At 33.9% G+C, this 18,138-nt stretch overlaps 1 protein-coding gene and 1 pseudogene across 1 annotated transcript; one reads left to right on the forward strand and one right to left on the reverse strand.

Annotated features, from left to right (window-relative positions):
• The first annotated feature begins 388 nt into the window (after positions 1-388).
• LOC141611811 (hypersensitive-induced response protein-like protein 1) lies at positions 389-3,569 on the forward strand (annotated as a pseudogene).
• A 4,009-nt stretch (positions 3,570-7,578) lies between these two features.
• On the reverse strand, positions 7,579-14,414 carry LOC141611812 (V-type proton ATPase subunit d2). Its single transcript, XM_074430450.1, has 10 exons — positions 14,013-14,414; positions 13,309-13,429; positions 11,624-11,731; positions 11,431-11,533; positions 10,209-10,289; positions 9,971-10,056; positions 9,710-9,769; positions 9,574-9,622; positions 8,098-8,232; positions 7,579-7,990 (listed from the first exon to the last, which is right to left on the reverse strand). The coding sequence occupies exons 1-10, from the start codon at positions 14,191-14,193 to the stop codon at positions 7,859-7,861; spliced, it is 1,056 nt and encodes a 351-aa protein (XP_074286551.1). The 5' UTR covers positions 14,194-14,414; the 3' UTR covers positions 7,579-7,858.
• Between the last annotated feature and the right edge of the window lie 3,724 nt (positions 14,415-18,138).

Genomic DNA, 18,138 nt, shown 5'->3' on the forward strand with positions numbered 1-18,138 from the left:
TAACTAGTCGGGATTTAAGTAGAATGTTGGTCGGAAATGAAATACGGTGGTAAATGGGATATATACGGTGTAATATAGGTGGTAAGTTGTAATAAACAAAATACATTGTGGTAATTTGTAAAATACGACAAATACTAGGTGGTTATTAACAATTTTCACTAAGATAAATATATGAACTTTTGTTATTATTTTATTGAATATTTTATAGTAGTTTAAACCAACTGAAAACACCAACTCATATGGCATACGGTATTTCGCATTCATAATTTTTGATTTCAATAAGGATTGTGTGACAAACATGACCGAGTTAGAACACAACTCTTAATTGCTTGACTATTTAACGATTTTTTTTAATTAATATATATAGATAGATAGACTACTATATAATCCCTCTTCTTTTGTCTAATCCATATTCCATCCATATCTTCTCATTCACTTTGTTTGTTTGTAAGTCTTAATCATCTCCGTCTTCATCTTTTCACTTTATCTTTTTCTTTCTTACGTTATGGGTTTTATTACTTTGATATGTCATCCCTGTATTATTCCTCCATTCATCTTCATCTTTCTTACATGCGGTCATTCTGAGTATTGTCAATGTTTAATTGTTCTACTCCCCCTATGCTAAATTTCATGACTAACTTTTTTCTTTATTTTTTCTTCAATGAGGAAAAGAAATTAGGTTAATCTTAACACCCTTGCGGATGAAAGCGGTAAAAGAATGTCAGTGTCTTTCAAATTAGCTTGATTAACATAATACCAAGAAGAAAAAGAGGGCATAAAGATTACTCTCAATGAGAAAGTCTGAAACTTTGCGCTTTCAAAGGGGGCGAAAAAAATACGATCATAGTTATTTACTTAATAGAGTATGAGTTGCATTGAATGTTGATAATACGTGATGATACTAATATGTAAAATTAGGAAATCTTTTTTTGTTTTGAGTCTGTTGGCAATTATTACGACATTGAATCCGAGTTTAAAAGGTCAAGTACAAGTTAGAATGACTACATTAGGGTTTTAGTAGCGAGTTTTATCTGCTGTCCTTTTTGCCTGGCTATTCCTACCGTTGCAGTGAGAACGTTTGAATACTTTCAAGGGAGATTCATGAAAGTACAACTTTAGTAATAGCAGGGTTTCTCGGCTGCAGTAGTTAGTTATTGGTGAATCTTGAGAATATATTATTATTCGTTTTTCTTATTTTGATTCTTGTTTACGTCTATGTTGTTGTTCTGGGTAATTAAACTACTTGTAAAATTTTCCTCCCAAGATTAATAATTTCATAAATCACAAGAATGGGGAACTTGCTCTGTTGTGTCCAAGTCGACCAATCAACGGTTGCTATCAAAGAAAGCTTTGGAAAATACAATGATATGTTAGAGCCAGGGTGCCACTGTGTTCCTTGGTCACCAGATTGCCGGAAAGCTTACTCTTCGTGTTCAACAATTGGATGTTCATTGTGAGACGAAAACCAAGGTCATTAATTCTTCCTCATACTCAATGTTATGATTTAACTTCAAAAGTTGAAATTATGTTTGTTTGTTTGTTGATTTGATTTGTATTCATTCAAGTTCCACAGTTAATTGATTTTTGGGCGTCATTGTACAGGACAATGTCTTTGTGAATGTTGTAGCATCCATTCAGTACCGTGCCATCGCTGAGAAAGCAAGCGACGCATTTTACAAACTCAGCAACACTCGCTCACAGATTCAGGCCTATGTTTTTGATGGTATCTATATCCCAATAGATTGATTACCTTAAGTCTAGAATATTCATCCAAGTTTAAATGTTTCGTACGTGTTGACATGTTCAGTGATCAGAGCCACTGTTCCGAAGTTAAACTTAGATGATGTGTTTGAACAGAAGACTGACATTGCCAAAGCAGTAGCTAGTGAACTTGAGAAAGTAAGTGATGGTATCTATTTTTTTAATTAATTTCTGAGTGTATGGTAAATTAAAACCATGAATTTGTTCAGGCTATGTCTCATTATGGATTTGAGATTGTTGAAACTCTGATAGTTGATATTGAACCTGATGTACATGTGAAGCGTGCTATGAATGAAATCAATGCTGGTATGTTTTTCTCTTTGACATACTTTGCAGTCTGATGAATCACTCAAGTTATTTCTCTTTCACATATTCGCTTACTACATTGAAACAAGCCAATAATCAAGCAACTAGAGAAGTCAGTCACTGAGTCTCGATTTCACCATCTTCTATGAACATCTATTTAATTTGCAAGTATTTTAGGCTCACACCCTATGGAATCTTTGTTCTGGCAGAGAGGTTGAATATGCTTGCCCATCAACATTATATTTAGATTTTTCTAGCTTAACCCACTTTACAATTTACTAATTTACTACTCCGTAACATTATACTTCTACTAATGATGCTTATATTCTCTAATGCCCTTGTGCCTCCTTTTACTCGGGGAGAAAAAAAAAAAAAAGTAACACTATCGTGCAGTATCATATATTCAGAAGATAATTTACAAGTCACACAGTCCATAAAATCGAGTCATTAACCTTCTCCAAGTCTAGTCAAAATGATTCCAACATAAAAAAATTTGGAGGGGAATTCTCAACCTTCTCTCCTTCCCTTTCCCTTTCCCTTTCCCTTTCTTCCATCCTACTCCCCTTCCCTCCTCAAATGCTCGCCCTTATGGTGGGGTAAGGGGTCGGGTGCAGTTTTACATGGTTTGGTGTTCCAATATGAACTTTTCGGTTCAAAGGTGGCCGGCCAAACCCCAAAGGTCCAAACCATGCATCTGTGGTCGGATTTGGTTAGCTACGTAGTAGCCTTGCCCCTGAGTGTGGAAACTTGGAGAGATATAACTGAATCAATTAATGCAACTTTTTAATTTGTGCAGCTGCAAGGATGAGAGTGGCGGCAAATGAAAAAGCAGAAGCAGAAAAAATCATACAAATCAAAAGAGCAGAAGGAGAAGCGGAGTCTAAGTATCTATCCGGGATGGGTATCGCCAGGCAGAGACAAGCAATTGTTGATGGTCTTAGAGATAGTGTGCTTGGCTTCGCAGTTAATGTCCCTGGGACAACTGCCAAGGATGTTATGGACATGGTACTTGTCACCCAGTACTTTGACACCATGAAGGAAATAGGAGCGTCTTCTAAAGCATCTGCAGTCTTTATTCCGCATGGGCCTGGCGCTGTCCGTGATGTTGCCACACAGATCCGAAAAGGATTGCTTCAGGCATCGTCAACTTCATAGCCTGCACCTTAATACAAGCTACTCTCCGTATAAGCTTCTAAATCATTGTGAAAACCATCATTTGTGTAGATTTGGGTTTTCGTGCATTTAATTTCTGAAACCGTATATGCGCTTTATCAACTTGTGTTTTGTACACTCGAAGGGAAAGGGGATATGGAGATTGCAAGGGATAAGGGTGGAGTTACTAAAAGCCTCACAGATGATGGAGAGATTGGAAGAGAGGGGTTCTACAAGACAATAATTTTGGGTCCATATTTGGAGGAAAATTCTCTCTCGTTATTCCGTTTTCATTCCCTCTTTCGGTCTTTCCTTTTCCTCAATCTTTTGTATCCAAACAAAATTTGAGTATATTTGGAAAGAAGTGTAGGGAGGTTCTTGTTTAATTAGCGAAAAGGTGGCGGGGACTGGGGAGATTTGAAGGGCAAATCAAAATCTCTCTAACGAAGGAGATATCTAAAGGAAAAACTCTCCCACTTCCGTACTTACCCAGCCGCTCCCTTTCCTTCATCTTTTCCAATACAAACAAGGCCTTGAGCTACTTGTATACATGAACCCCTAACTAGTCTCTCCATCGCTGCAAATCCTGCAACTATTTGACGACTTTCCAGCATTTGCAAGAGGGCAAAGGACAACGGCCAGATTAATGAGCTAACACCCCTACAAGTGACCCCGATATATGGTCTTGATCGGGACACGCTTAATGACTAAAGTTCTATACAAGCAGTAAATCAGCGACACATTCTCTACTCTTGAATCTCATCATTTTAACTAACCAAAACCCTCCAATAATATAATAATTAATAATAATAATAATAATAATCAATATATATATATATAAAAGAAGCTTTTTTCAAAGCACGTGGTAGTCTCCAATTTTTTCGAAACACTTCAAATAATAAATTATAAATATAATCTAAAAAGATAACATAATTTGTAAAAATTAATCTAAAAAGATTTTTTGATAAATTCTATCTATTAAGATGATAAAGTTACATTAGTTACAAACACTAGCACGCCTATATATAAATTATCATTATCGTATATAAGAGGGTATTCTATTCAAAAGTTGCTTCCGAAGCAATCAAGAAGGGAGCACATATAGTCAATGATGTCTCTGGAGGACAATTAGATCCGGAAATGTTCAAGGTTATTGCGGACCTTAAAGTGCCTTATATAGTGATGCACATGAGAGGAAACCCGACTACTATGCAAAATCTCGAAAGAGCATGATTGCACAAGGAACAACTGCTTACCACAGGGAGACATATTCATAAGAGACAAACAAACCGTACTATCTTTGATTCTATTTACCAAGGATGGAAAGAGAGGAATGAAAGGATATTTGTAGGTGTAGTCAGATAGATCAATTGAAGAAATCACTGAAGCTATAAATTTTTTATGTCAAAGCTGATTCTGAGGGTGAAGCTGCTGTTCGTGGACTGAAAATCAGTGCTGCTACTTTGGATGGTGTTTGTTCCATGTCTACAGGTATAAAGAATAGCAAAGGTAGATCAGAACCTTTCATTGTCTAATACTTCTGCCGTTTTCTTGCCTTCTATGGGACATGCTAACTCCTAATTATACCAATTGGCTAAGAATACCTGTACAAACTCTAGGCCCTCTTCTTATCGGACCCTCGAGAAAGAGGTTTTTAGCAGAAATTTGTGATCGGCCGTGGCAATGTAACGAGATCCCGCAATGATGGTCGCTATAAGCTAGGAGTTTTGGGTGGTGCAAATATTGTTAGAGTGCATAATGTAAGGGATTGCAGAGATGCTGTTAGGCTATGTGATGCTATAGCAAAGATAAAAGGGTATTTTAGTCCTTCAACAATGTTTGCAATTACTGGGTGTGATTGTGGGGATTTACTGCAGTCAAAAGGTGGGATCTTTGAGGTGAAAGGTGAATTTTGTTGGGGTTTGAGGGTAATTTGGGAATTATTGAGAAGATTTGTTGGATTTGAGGTGAATAAGAAGAAGACGATGAGAAGGAAGGAGAGCAAGAAGAGTAAAAGGAGATAATTTGAGGAGAGAAGTTTTGGAGTTCTATCTCTTCTCCATGCATTTGCCATTGATAAAGATTCAAGCTTTTTGATTGATGTTTTTCCTGGGAATTTGGATTTGGAATTATAGGATTGGATTTATTGATTTGAGGGAGTGACGGATGAAATTGACGGAGTGAGGAAGAACATCAAGATCAACGAATTTGAAGAAGAGTGTGAAGTGTGAAAAAGCAAGTGTGCGAGTGTGTGACGGACTGACGGTGAAATTTGAGGGGGTGAAGTTTCTTAAAATTTGAGGGGGTCAAGTTTATATATTTTATTTTCTTAATATAATTAGTTTAGTTTACGGATTTCACAACCTCGATCCACTTATTTAATTACTATATAAATTTCAATCATCAATTGTAAACTATGTTGGAGTTGTCTAACTCACACGTTTACTATTTGTAATATATTTTTCTACGGCATATCTTGTAATTATGATGAAATGTAAAATTATTTTCAAATTATGACACACGTTCACTACCCCGTTATTAATATTATTACTTTCACGACATTCTTTCTTAATATCATTACGTTCACTACTCCCGTGGTTACTATTGTTTCTTTTATTAATTCCTGTATTTTTTTTCTGTTAAATTCATTATTCTCGTTAATTTTATCCGGCCTATATTTAAATAAATAAAATATTTTCTTGAGTCGATTGGTTATTTAATTGTTCATACTTTTTCTCATTGTTACTACTGTTACTTTCACTACATTCGTAGTTACTTTCACTATTCCCACTATCATTATTATAAGTGTCACTACTCCCACATTAATACCGTTAATTTTATTAATCTCGTTGCTGCTACTATTACTTTTACTACATTTAATTTAATGTATAATTCTATGATGATACTAATTAACTCCATAAGTGGGGCATGTTAATTTTAAGGAAAATCACTATATTCTTGTGTTTTCTAAATTTAATTACTTTAATTTAATGTACTTTCCATAAATATTCTTCATCAAGACATCTTTATATTATACTTTTAACCAAAACTATATAATATTTACATTGAGATCCCTTTATCAGGTCCATCGCACGGTGCTATCGATTTAAAACTATATAGTATAATTAATTTGTATAGATTTCTTTAATTACATTGAAGTCCCTTGGTTTCTGGAATTAATATATAGTATTGATATCACACCTTATTAGATCGTCTTTGCCTTTTTTTTTTTACTTTCAAGTATATTGTTTAAATCTTATTCTCCTATTCCGTATCTTTCTTTTACTTTTAATTGAGTTTTATTTTTGAATCCTACATTAACTACCTAATAAAATTTTAAATTATAAATTAAAATTATGCAAATTCTATCCGATCAAGGCGATAAAGTTATTTGTAGAACTATCACCAAACTTATGGAAATTTTATCCGATAGAGTTATATTACTATATATAAACTTTAAAAGTAAAAAGCTAAAATGATAAGAATTTTAAAACAATTGTAGACCAATCAAACGAGTTGGATGGGTCGGCTGCTGAGGCGGTTCATACATGTTAAACGGGTCGACTACAAAACTTAGATAATTACCACATGAATTTGATGCAAGGTTTGCTAGACCACTCAAACGAGCTGGATGGGTCGGCTGCTGAAGCGGTTCATACAGGTTAAACTCGAATACGAGCGAGACTAAATATGAGTGGGCTTATACGGGTCACGGGTCGAGGTAGAATCAGAATACATGTCAAAATATAGATTGGTATGGTAGATTTTATTTGTCAAAAGCAATCATATTCAATAATAATAATATTATAATTAATATTACTTACCATACTTATAGTGAAGAATTTATAAAAATTATATTAATTTAATAAAATATATAAACTTGATTTTTCAATTATTTTTGTATAAAATATTTAAAATAATAATAATAATTTCTCATTATTCTTCAAATATAACATGTAACATTCTCCGTATAATATATAAGTATTAATATTGAATTAGTCAAGACTTTTATTTAACTCATTAATAATTTATTCTACGAAGAAAAACTTACATTTTTCAGATGCAAAAAAAAACTACATTTGTACTGTACAAATTGTACAAGCTCACCTACAAACAGAACACTATTTAGTTACCCGTGCATGGCGATTATAACTTTTATATACACAAATCATAAAAAAAGGTTAATTTATTTGTATATAATCATATTCTAAAAAAATATTTCAATTTATTACTATATACTCACATTCTCACGAGAAAACTAATGTTAAGAAAGTAAACATAACTTCACAATTGCGAAAATACAATTAGAGACGAATCAATATTATAACCCGTACAATGTACGGGCACAACATCTAGTAATAATAATAAAAGCAAGTTAAATGATGATGATCATAAGTAATAATGAAACATCACAGGGATTTCACCTCTGTTTTGACACTGTTTCTTTTCCTGACAGTGAAACAAGAGATGGAAGGGTTACAAAGTTCCAGCATCTCAGAAATAGAATAGAAGATACATCTTCAAACATAAAAGAAAATCACACACGCAAAGCTTTATTCCACCTTTATTCGATATACATCTGTGAGAGAAGTAAAAACGATGTACAACAAAAAGGTATTCGTAGTCACTGGGACAGTAACTAGAATATGAAAACAACACTGTCATGAACTCGAGATTTCTGATTTTGAGCCACGCATTCTGATATCCACATTAGGTTTCTGATCTCCTGCTCCCTTAACCTCATGTACGCAAAGAAAACTGCATAATGGAACTGCACCTCGCAAAAAGAATGATACGATTTTAGAAAATAAAATAAAAAAGCAGCAATCCAAATGATTTTTTAGTTACCAATTGTAAAAAGAAAAGAAAGAAAACAACCTGTTGTTCAAATGCCAAGCAGAGTCTCTTGACCTCTTCCTCATAGAAGGCCTTGTCGAGCATCTGGCTTTCTCCAAAAGACATCTTGGAGAAGATGGATTGATAAGGCGGATATTTTTCCATTCCAGAACGAACCTGAGTAACGAACAGTTTCAGTTACCAAACTAACTTCAGAAGGCATGTTACCCCTTTATCAGACTAACATTAGGAGCTTAGCTATTATTACGAAATAATATGACAAGCTTAGTCAATAACTAAAGACCAGCATGATAACCGCCTTTGAAAATAACCCAGACCAAACTGTAATTGAGGTCGTAACACCAAATCGCGGCCGTTTTATAGAGGTTGAGAAGATCGCAGAAAACAATATTTTTTTTTTTTTTAATATTTTTAAGTTCATTTCAATTTTGAATCGATATTGACCATATATAGCAAGATCAGACCACTACAGCCGCTAAGGCAATCGTCACTGAAACCGAGATTCAATTCTATGCAAGCCACAGTTACTAAAAGCTATAACCAGCACTCCAGCAGTAGAATAACTAAAAAAAAAATACGCAACACTTCTCAGCGATGTGCACAAAGCTACCTTTCCTTTGTGATCTTAACACAGAAAAGTTCAAGTTGTTTCCACCCACGATGAAAATTGCATTGAATAATCCAAAACCCATTGGAAAGAGAAAACATCTAGCCACATTCTGTAGTCACGAACTTTTTTTTTTACAACCAAAAGAAATAAAAAAGAAAAAGTGCCAGTTGCTGACATTATAAAAAGGAAAAAAGACAAGTTCACCCATACAAATACTTCAATGTTTGTTTATACAAAAAAAACTGCAAATCGGAATTTTCGAGGAAAGTAACGAAGAGAGATTTGGAGGAGGGGAGAGGAGGGGGGGGGGGGGTGATGGAGTGTGGAGAGAGGAAGTGAAAGGGACCAAAAGGGAGGAGACAAGAATTTTCGAGAGGGAAAAAATGGAGGTTGTGACGAGGGTGGACTATGAATCATGAATCAATGAGCACATTATTTCCGATAAATAAATCATGTAACTAGCAATAACTGCCCTACAACCAAGTATGACACAACTAATCTCCTATTAATAAATTATTTTTTGCACACATTCGCCATCTCTTTGAGATAATAACAGAAGGAACAACAACGTGCTACCTTTGCCTGTAGACGTCAAGGACTTAGTTATTCAAAAGGCAGGTGTTCAATATTTCAAATTTTCAATAAGCCTGTATTACAATTTTGTTGAGGAGAAAAAAAATAAAACCCCTAATTATGTTTCGCAATTTATCCTGCTCATCACACTCCTGGATGTGCACCCCCTTAATTTGGATGTGCATTACCACATGAAGTAGAGGCGGAGAGCATTAACAATTATGTTAGTGCAGCCAAAGAAGAAATTGGAAAGGAAATAAAAGTACTACCAAACCATCTATTCATCCCAATTCAAGAGGTACAGAGAATCATACCTGATCTATATCCTCACAGATAGCAAGCTCTTCATGACCATATGGATACCTAAATTAAACACATTTGTCATGGAAAGAAAACTAAGATGAAAAAAAAAATGAAAAAAAATGGAAACGCATATCTTAAGCCACTTACAGAAGACCAAAGTTTGAGTACAGCTTCTTACGATCTTCTCGCGTAAGTTCAGTTCCAATGCTGCACAAGTCAAGTCCTTTCATTACATAATCATATGCAATTGTAACAACAATAATATCAAGATTAAAACTGAAGCCGAATATACGAATAAAGGATAAGACATCTTATCCTAGACTGATACTACATATAAATTGCGAACTTATGTCGCAGTCATTAAGATAAAAGCTTTTTTTTTTTCAAACAACATCATGAAGTACTTGCCTGTTAATCGTAATATTAACAGCTCTTCTATCTGCCTCAAATGATAGAAGATCAGACATAATCGCTGCAGTAGCCCCACCAAGTTTCTGCGTCGGAAATCAACAAATTACAAATTTACTAAAACATATGATGAAAGACGAAGAAATTGGAAGTGAGAGGAACAAGAAGTGTAAGGGTGTGAGAAAGGATCAGACTGTGAGAGTGTTAGAGGAAGCCTCTAAATGGATGCGATATTCACCTGACAAAATCTGTAGAAATCCTCAAGATATGCTTTATAAAGGGTGTTCCTCATAATCTCAATGTTCATATCATCCAAGTCCTGCCAGAACGAAACACATAAAAATTCAACTGGGAAAACAATCGAAGGAAAATTCACTTTGGTGACATTAGATTTGAGAAAATTCTATTTTGGTGTCTTGAGCTGCAAATACCAATTGAGTGACCTTGGTTTGAAAATTGAAACATTTTGTTGACCTAAAACATGGTCAGAATTCCATCGAATTGTCATCATCTTGGATTAATTGGGTGGAAAATTAATAAATCGCATACAAGATTGATCAAACATCACGATGTCAATGATTTTGATGGAATTTGATTGTATTGCACTTGAGGTCGCTAAAATAGGACAAAAACAAAAATAGGCCAATAAGTTGAATTTACGCACACTTGAGAGCAACGTGGATATTCAGAATTTACAATGTACTGTAGTTTGCTACCTCGATAAATTAGAAGTAATTTTAAATCACACAATTTTCCCGATTTGGTCGGTCCATGAGTAACTTCAAATCACACTACCAAAGTGACTATTACGGCCTACACAGTCACATTTTTGTCACTGACTTCTATTTTGCCAAACCTGCCTTACTTTCTCTATTTTCTCAGAAGATCACCTAAGTTTCGCTTTATTTTTCCCAAAATTTCCTAAATAGGTGTTTAGCAAACACAAAAATCAACGTCAGATACCAGCAAGTCAATGCAGGAATATTGACCAGAAGTAATTGAAATAGCTCATTTGGTACTTCCGGCAACAATATAGAATCATCAGGTCGTACAAAACCAAAAAAAAACAAACTAATGGTATTACCGCTAAATATAAGGTAGTATCAGTCTATCAGACAAAAAAACTCTTGATAATACTCCCTCCATACCAGACAAATGGTAACATGGTAAAAAATGGGATTTTTAAGAAAAGAGGGTAAAAGCAGGGGTAAAGAGGGAAAAAAATAGGTGGGGTATGTAATTGTGGGTTTAATTGTGGGTTGAGAGGTGGGGTATGTAATGCCATTTTGTGTAAATATCAAAAAGGTATGAGGATAACTTGGTAATGTTGTGGGCCAAATAAGGAATGTTACCATTGGTATGGTACGGCTGTATTAGGTAAGTGTTACCATTGGTCTGGTATGGAGGGAGTATGCAATAATGTTGAACATGTAGAAGAAAACTAGTATCATGATTGTTACCTCGGATGTGATACACTCGGAGAAGTATGGGGCCAAGGGAGTGTCAACAAGCACCAATCGATACAAATCCCTCATATTCTGAGCTACAGCCAGCGTAGCAATACTGACCATAAACAAGAAAGAGTAAGAAACATTTCTGAGAAAAGTACTAATAGTTTTTATAGACAAATAGTCAAATATGCAAACCAAGTACCTGTCAAACATGCCCAATGGGTGACACTTCTCCAACAATTCTTGAACATCTCTTTCATGCAAAGTTCCAGTAACAATCAGGACAACATTGTCAATCATGTGACCATATCTGAAAAGGCAAAATGGAAAGATATAACTTGTTAAAAAGAGCCAGTCTACACCAGAAATAACAACATCCCTGATCATAGTGGCTAAGTGAAAATAAATTAGCATAAACACCAAACAACCATCTATGAATGAATAGGCGCACTAGATGAAAGCCATGAATTGTAACAGGAGGACACTCATCTTTCGGAGCACACTTAGCTTGGGTGTAACATAGACAAAAAGCTCAAGGAGTTTCCTGGAGATCAAAGTAACACTAAAGAGCGAGTGACCCCATCTTTCATATAAGTTACAACTACTAAGACACATAAATCAGAGATAAAGGGGGTAATTTACTTTACGAATTTGTTCTTTTGTGCATGCAACCCCTTTTACGTTGAGCGGAGCAAATGAACCTCATAAGTTTTATTTAGAAAGTACGATGTTCATAAACAAAATAAGAAAATAAGAAAACTCTGAAAAACTAAAAGTTATACTTCATGTTTAGGTTGAAGTGAAAGTATGAAAGCACACCGGGAGCATTTTACTAACTAAATTAATTAATTCCTAATCAATGTTATGGGACAAGATACGTATCCATGAAAAATTATAACAATATAACGATTTACTGCACAAAGGTTCAAAATTAGACAAACTTATGTACTGACTCCAGTATTAGAAAGTCGAAGGAGAAAAGTAGATAAAAAGTCGTAGAAATGACATGATTAGTCCAATAATTGCATTAAAAGGAGCAAAAAAATATGTATATAGATTATAGAATATCGCAAGAGTATAGACTACCAATTTCTTATTTATTTGGCCGGTATTCAAGCTTTCCTGTGAGTATTTGGTCACAAAACAATCACAGGAGTAAACATATGAAGTTAATTTACTCGATTTGATAGTACGAGGGTTTTATTCACAATCCGGTAATTTTCAAAAATGCATTTACACCCTTATAATAACATTACTTTGAGCAATGATAAAGTTCCTACTTTCTTTTTCAGGTCGAGCAAGAGTAAAATCAAAACAAACATAAAATATAGTTCACTCCAGGTAAAGAATTGAACCGAAGTGATGGGGTGAAAACACATAAAAGACAGAGAAAGTAAGTTCTTTTCTTTGCGTTGAGGTGATGATAGTGAAAAGCATTGAAAGAGACACTAAGAGCATCTTCTCCCACTCCAGGTCTCCAGCGGTATAAATGTGATTATGTGAATATTCGATAGCTTAGTCTTTGGTTCAAAGTTTTACGAATAATTAATGAAGAAAAGGATGTGATGAAGTTTTTGTGAGGTTATGCCCGTGAATAAGTCAAGCGAAGGCATTTTTTTGTCTTCAATTTAGTCTACCGAGCCAAAGCAATTAGCAACTTGTGAAGATAGTGTACATTTTAGCAACCGGAACAGGAAATGAGACATAGAGTCCAATTTCAGTTCACAAAAGTTTGGAATCCAGTTTTATGGCAAACATTGCATAGATATCATGTAATGTAAATGCATCGTCACCACTCACCACAATCCTCATAAAACCTTGAGTAGGACAAACTCCAAAATAAAAAAAGCATAGATGTATAAATACAAACATCATAGATCTACTTACGTGATATACTCCAGGAAGGTTGACAATGGTTCTGTCGCTTGGGTCAACATGTGCTTATACTCATCAACCAGCTTAAGTGTGCATTTCTCCACAAGGGTAGTTGTGTGCAAAGGGGAGGGTTCTACATTCAAAAACAATCACCGACAAATCATATTCCTAACGGTGCAGTAAGAACAGTTTACAAAGCAAAACAAACTATTGTACAACCAAACAAAGCAAACAATTATATCAAGACCCAGGAAACAAAGAGCGCAGTCATAATGATTTTTCCCACAACAGACCTCATAGAAACAACTCTAAATGGAAAATTAAGTGCTGGATAGACTATTTTGGAAGCGGATGATAAGCGGACAAAAATTCTATTGACCAACAACACAGCACAGACTATTTTGGAAGCGGATGATAAGCAGCACAGACTAGTTTCATCTGTCATGTGATCATCTGCATAGGATCAAACATGAACAAAACAGACTCCTTTACAGATTTTTCCAATAAAACCTCGTCGAATCTAACTAGCAATTAAAATCTGCATTCTACCGAATTCCAGTAATTAGCAAAGTCAACAGTAAAATCAAATCCCAGAGTAGAGTAATTGGAACATTGATCATCAGATCACCAATGTAGCTACATGTTTAAACATCTAAAACAAACCAATGATCGACAAAATTAGGATAAAATCAAACATATTGCTGGTAGAAAAGTACCGTTCTGAAGGTAGGGACCGTAATCAGTAGCGGAAAGGTGCATCTTGATGTCATCGAGAGTCTCACATTGGCAAAGATTGTTGTAATCGGCAGCTGTAAGGAGTCCAGATCTGTAACCTCTAACTATGGCTTCAAGAAATCCGCCATGGACGTTGAATGTCAGAGCTTCGAATCCGTACATCTTTGCTCCGACCTCTTTTTTTTTTATCAATTCGGAATTTGTCTTTTGTCAAGGGGTACTGGAAGATCAATCATTAATTTTGTAGGAGATGGGAATTGATTTGGCCACGTAACCAATTTACGGATCCCAAAATGGTTAGCCCGATTACCTAATTGGCTCAATTTGTTGAACCCAAATAAAACTCGATCCTGCCATAACTTAACTCGAGTTTTGGTGGACCCGTTATTAACCAATCCAAAATGATCCTATTTATATAGCCCGGAATGTTCAAAAATAGCTAATTTAAAAAAAGCAGTCTGAAATGGTCCAAAATCATCGATAGCCGTAAACTTTGTAAATATTTCTTGAAATTCATAAACTATCAAAATTTGAAATTTTAGATAGTCAAAATTTTGCAAAGAAAATATGTCAATGATTAATTAAACAATATTTATATTAATTATTTAATAAATTATTTACAAAAAATCGTCAAAGTGCATAACTAAACATTTAAAATAGACGAAATAGAGCATTTAAGGTACTTTAAGAAAAAAAATTAACTTTAGGGTTATCAATATCATATAAAATCCAATAATACATGAAGGTACATTGTCGAAAAACCCTTAAAAGAAATATAAATCGTGAAAAAAAAAACACTGATATATGTAAATAGGTTGAAACCCGTACGTTGTGTGGATTAGTAAAATTAATTTTTAAAAATACAGATATAAATATGTACATTGTAAATAGGTGTTCCGAAATTCACTTTTAAAAATGAATAAATCTAGTTAGGGTTTTTCCCATCTGTGCCCCTTGTGGTTTTCACTTTTCCCAACTGTACCCATGCGTATGACATTATACTAATTGTGCCATTAAACTTAATTGTCATTTCCCATCTGTGACTAATCTACCATAAACCGTCTATTCTTTTTTTTTTTCCCGTAAACTCCCACCCCCTTTTTTTTCAATGTTTCCCTCCTTAACTTCCCTCCATTTCTTCTCTTATACTCCCTCCCATCCACTCTTTTCTTCCCTACTAGATTTCATGTCCGTGCGATGCACGGTACTAAATAATGTCATTTATTAAAAAAATTCTTTAAAGACTTATAATAAGATATATAACAGGAAAAAATAAAGTCGTTTTTTGGTTGGCCAAAAACATAAAACATAAATTTTCATTTGAAACAGACACTATCAGTCCTAAGTTTAACCTAAAATCTCTTTAATGTTTCTTAAATGTTGTCCTCATAATATTACGAAGACTCTGCTTATCAACTCGAAAATACCCTAACTCAAAGTAGCTTGTTAATTTAAGGTTAAAAGTCAGCCTTATCCTTTCGACCCGGAATATATTTTCTTATTTAAAACCTTAAATAAAAATAAAAAAAGTAGTACAATTTTGACCTTGATCGAACCTTTTTTTATTCAACACGGACTATCAGGCTTGTACCCGGAAAGATATATGAATAGGAATAGGACTTTGACGCAACATTGTTGCAATCATGTTTGGCTAAGAATTAAACTCTATTTTTGTACAATTAGTCTCACCATGGACGAATATATCCGTTTATAGTGAAAGATGGGTTAAATATGCTTGTGGTGATATTTTTGGCCCCACCATGCAACTTGTTGTTTGTCTTATGCTTAAAGTGGGTGGATGTTTGGCCCTTATAGACGGATATCTCCCGTCTATAATGAGAATTTGTGATTTTTATATTAATTTGCATAGGAATAAGACTATATATTTGCATAAAATTATAAGAACACCCCATTTCAATAAGTTTTGGTCCCTCTTTTCGTCTTAATTTTTCCTTTTCCAAATAAATTGGCTGTTTTGTTTCACAAATTCTCGGACATATCCGTCACAAACTTGTGACAGATTAAATATTACCTACTTAGTAGATAAAGATAAACACTTTGTTTTTCCTTAGACTTGTCTTATCTATAAAAGTGGGAGATAGTTGCCTGTCATAAGTTTGTGACGGATATACCCGTCACAAGAGAGACTTATTGGTTTTGTTTTGGGTAAGTAAAATAGTGAACTTTCAAATGATCTAAATTAGCAATTATGAATCGTGCTACACGTTGAGTATTTTGTAGTGTTACATACTTGCATAGGATTACAATATGGAAAGCTTTTGTACGTAGCCTACTTATTCCATTCTTATGAGAACATTATTCTAATTCCAAATTTAGATAGAATTTTTTTAAAGTGTATTTTTTGAAACCAAAGATAATAGCATACAAATGAGAAGTGGAGGCCATATATCATCAAAAAGTTAAACTAATTGTTGAGATTTTAGATCCAATCCAATTAATGAAGAACCAAGAACTCACTTTACATATTTGTTCTAAAACAAATTCAAAAGGGAATTATCAACCAAAGTTATAAAGTTATACATTTGAACTTCAATCTCTGATGAACCAAATTTCTCTATACTCTTGTAGTAAGTCTTCTTGCATCACCGAAAACCTTAGCTTGTTAGTTCAAACGAAACATAGATACATAAGAAAAGTAATATGAAACATGTATACAAATTGACAAATAACAGAAACACGAAAAACATAGGCATATTATATTATCTCTAAACACAAATTGACAATTGAATAAAGTTGTATATAAATTATTGTCATCTAGCAAAAGGAGAAGCAAAATCATTAATTTCAATCATTACATATACAAAGTAATGTAACGATGTAATTAAAAATCTCGGAAAAAGTATACGTACATACATTCTAGATGAAGAGTTATTATATTTCTACAAATACAATATGAAAGCAAGGTACTCCCGAAATTATAAATCATAAATAAATGTAAATAAATGTCGAACATGTGCCTTTACCTGTAGTAATTGTGCTGCGAGAACTTGATTCATCTTCAATCAACTCTTTTATGAATTTGTATCCCTACGTAAGAATAGTTAAATCAATTTTAGAACTTATAAAAACGAACAAATAACTAAATAAAGCCCTACGTACTGACTAAAACCAATAAAAAAGCATATGAATAGCTTGACTGCATGACATGACCGTATATATACATTGCCCTGAGTAATAGTATTGTGCATATTCTGGACTCTATCCTCACGTTTATTTAGTTTCCGGTTACGTAAAATTCTATAACTCATTATTATATTATATTGTTCACACCGGTTTATCTTATTTTTGGAAACTACCATATAGTTGTATAGATATTTAAAAAAAATGTAAATCTCTATCTAAATGTCATCTAAATTATTTTATAAGTATACGTGTTTTGTGAAACTCGGAAACTATCACGTGCTCCGAAAAAAGCTTCTTTTATATATATATATAGATTGATTTCCTAAAACGGATTATTCAGGTTTTCTTCCCCTTTCCTTTTTGAGAAAGTTTTTATTAATATTATACTCGTACCTCTCTCCACCCATCAAACTCCACCATATCCTTTATTAATATTTAATTCTAATTATTCATACCTCTCTCCAATAACCAAACCCCACTCATCTACTTTATTAATATTTAATCCTAATTATTCATATATCTCTCCAATTACCAAACCCCACTCATATCTTTATCAATATTATACTCCTCACCCTTAATCTCCGTGCCCACTTCAAAGAGGAAGAAAAGAGTGGATAAGAGGGAGTATAATTCACTCATCCCTCAATCTTATTTCATTAATCCTCCAATTTTGTTCACCCTCCTTTATTTTTCTCTTATTTTCCATTAATTAATAATCTCAACATTATAATGTCTTCTTCATCTAGCAATTGGAGAACGAATGATCCAATTGAAGATCTTAAATTTCGAAACCAAAGATGCAATTTATGTGGAAGGAATGCCGTTTTAAAGACATCGGACGCAACATCGAATCCCCGAAAAGCGTAATTTCAAATGTCTTGAATGCAACAATTTTGTTATGTGGTTAGGTGATGAACATGTTATTAAAAAAAAAGCTTTGGGAAGGATTAATGGTTATGAAGA

This window comes from Silene latifolia, chromosome 11 (genome assembly GCF_048544455.1).
Source record: "Silene latifolia isolate original U9 population chromosome 11, ASM4854445v1, whole genome shotgun sequence".
NCBI classification, from domain to species: domain Eukaryota; kingdom Viridiplantae; phylum Streptophyta; class Magnoliopsida; order Caryophyllales; family Caryophyllaceae; genus Silene; species Silene latifolia.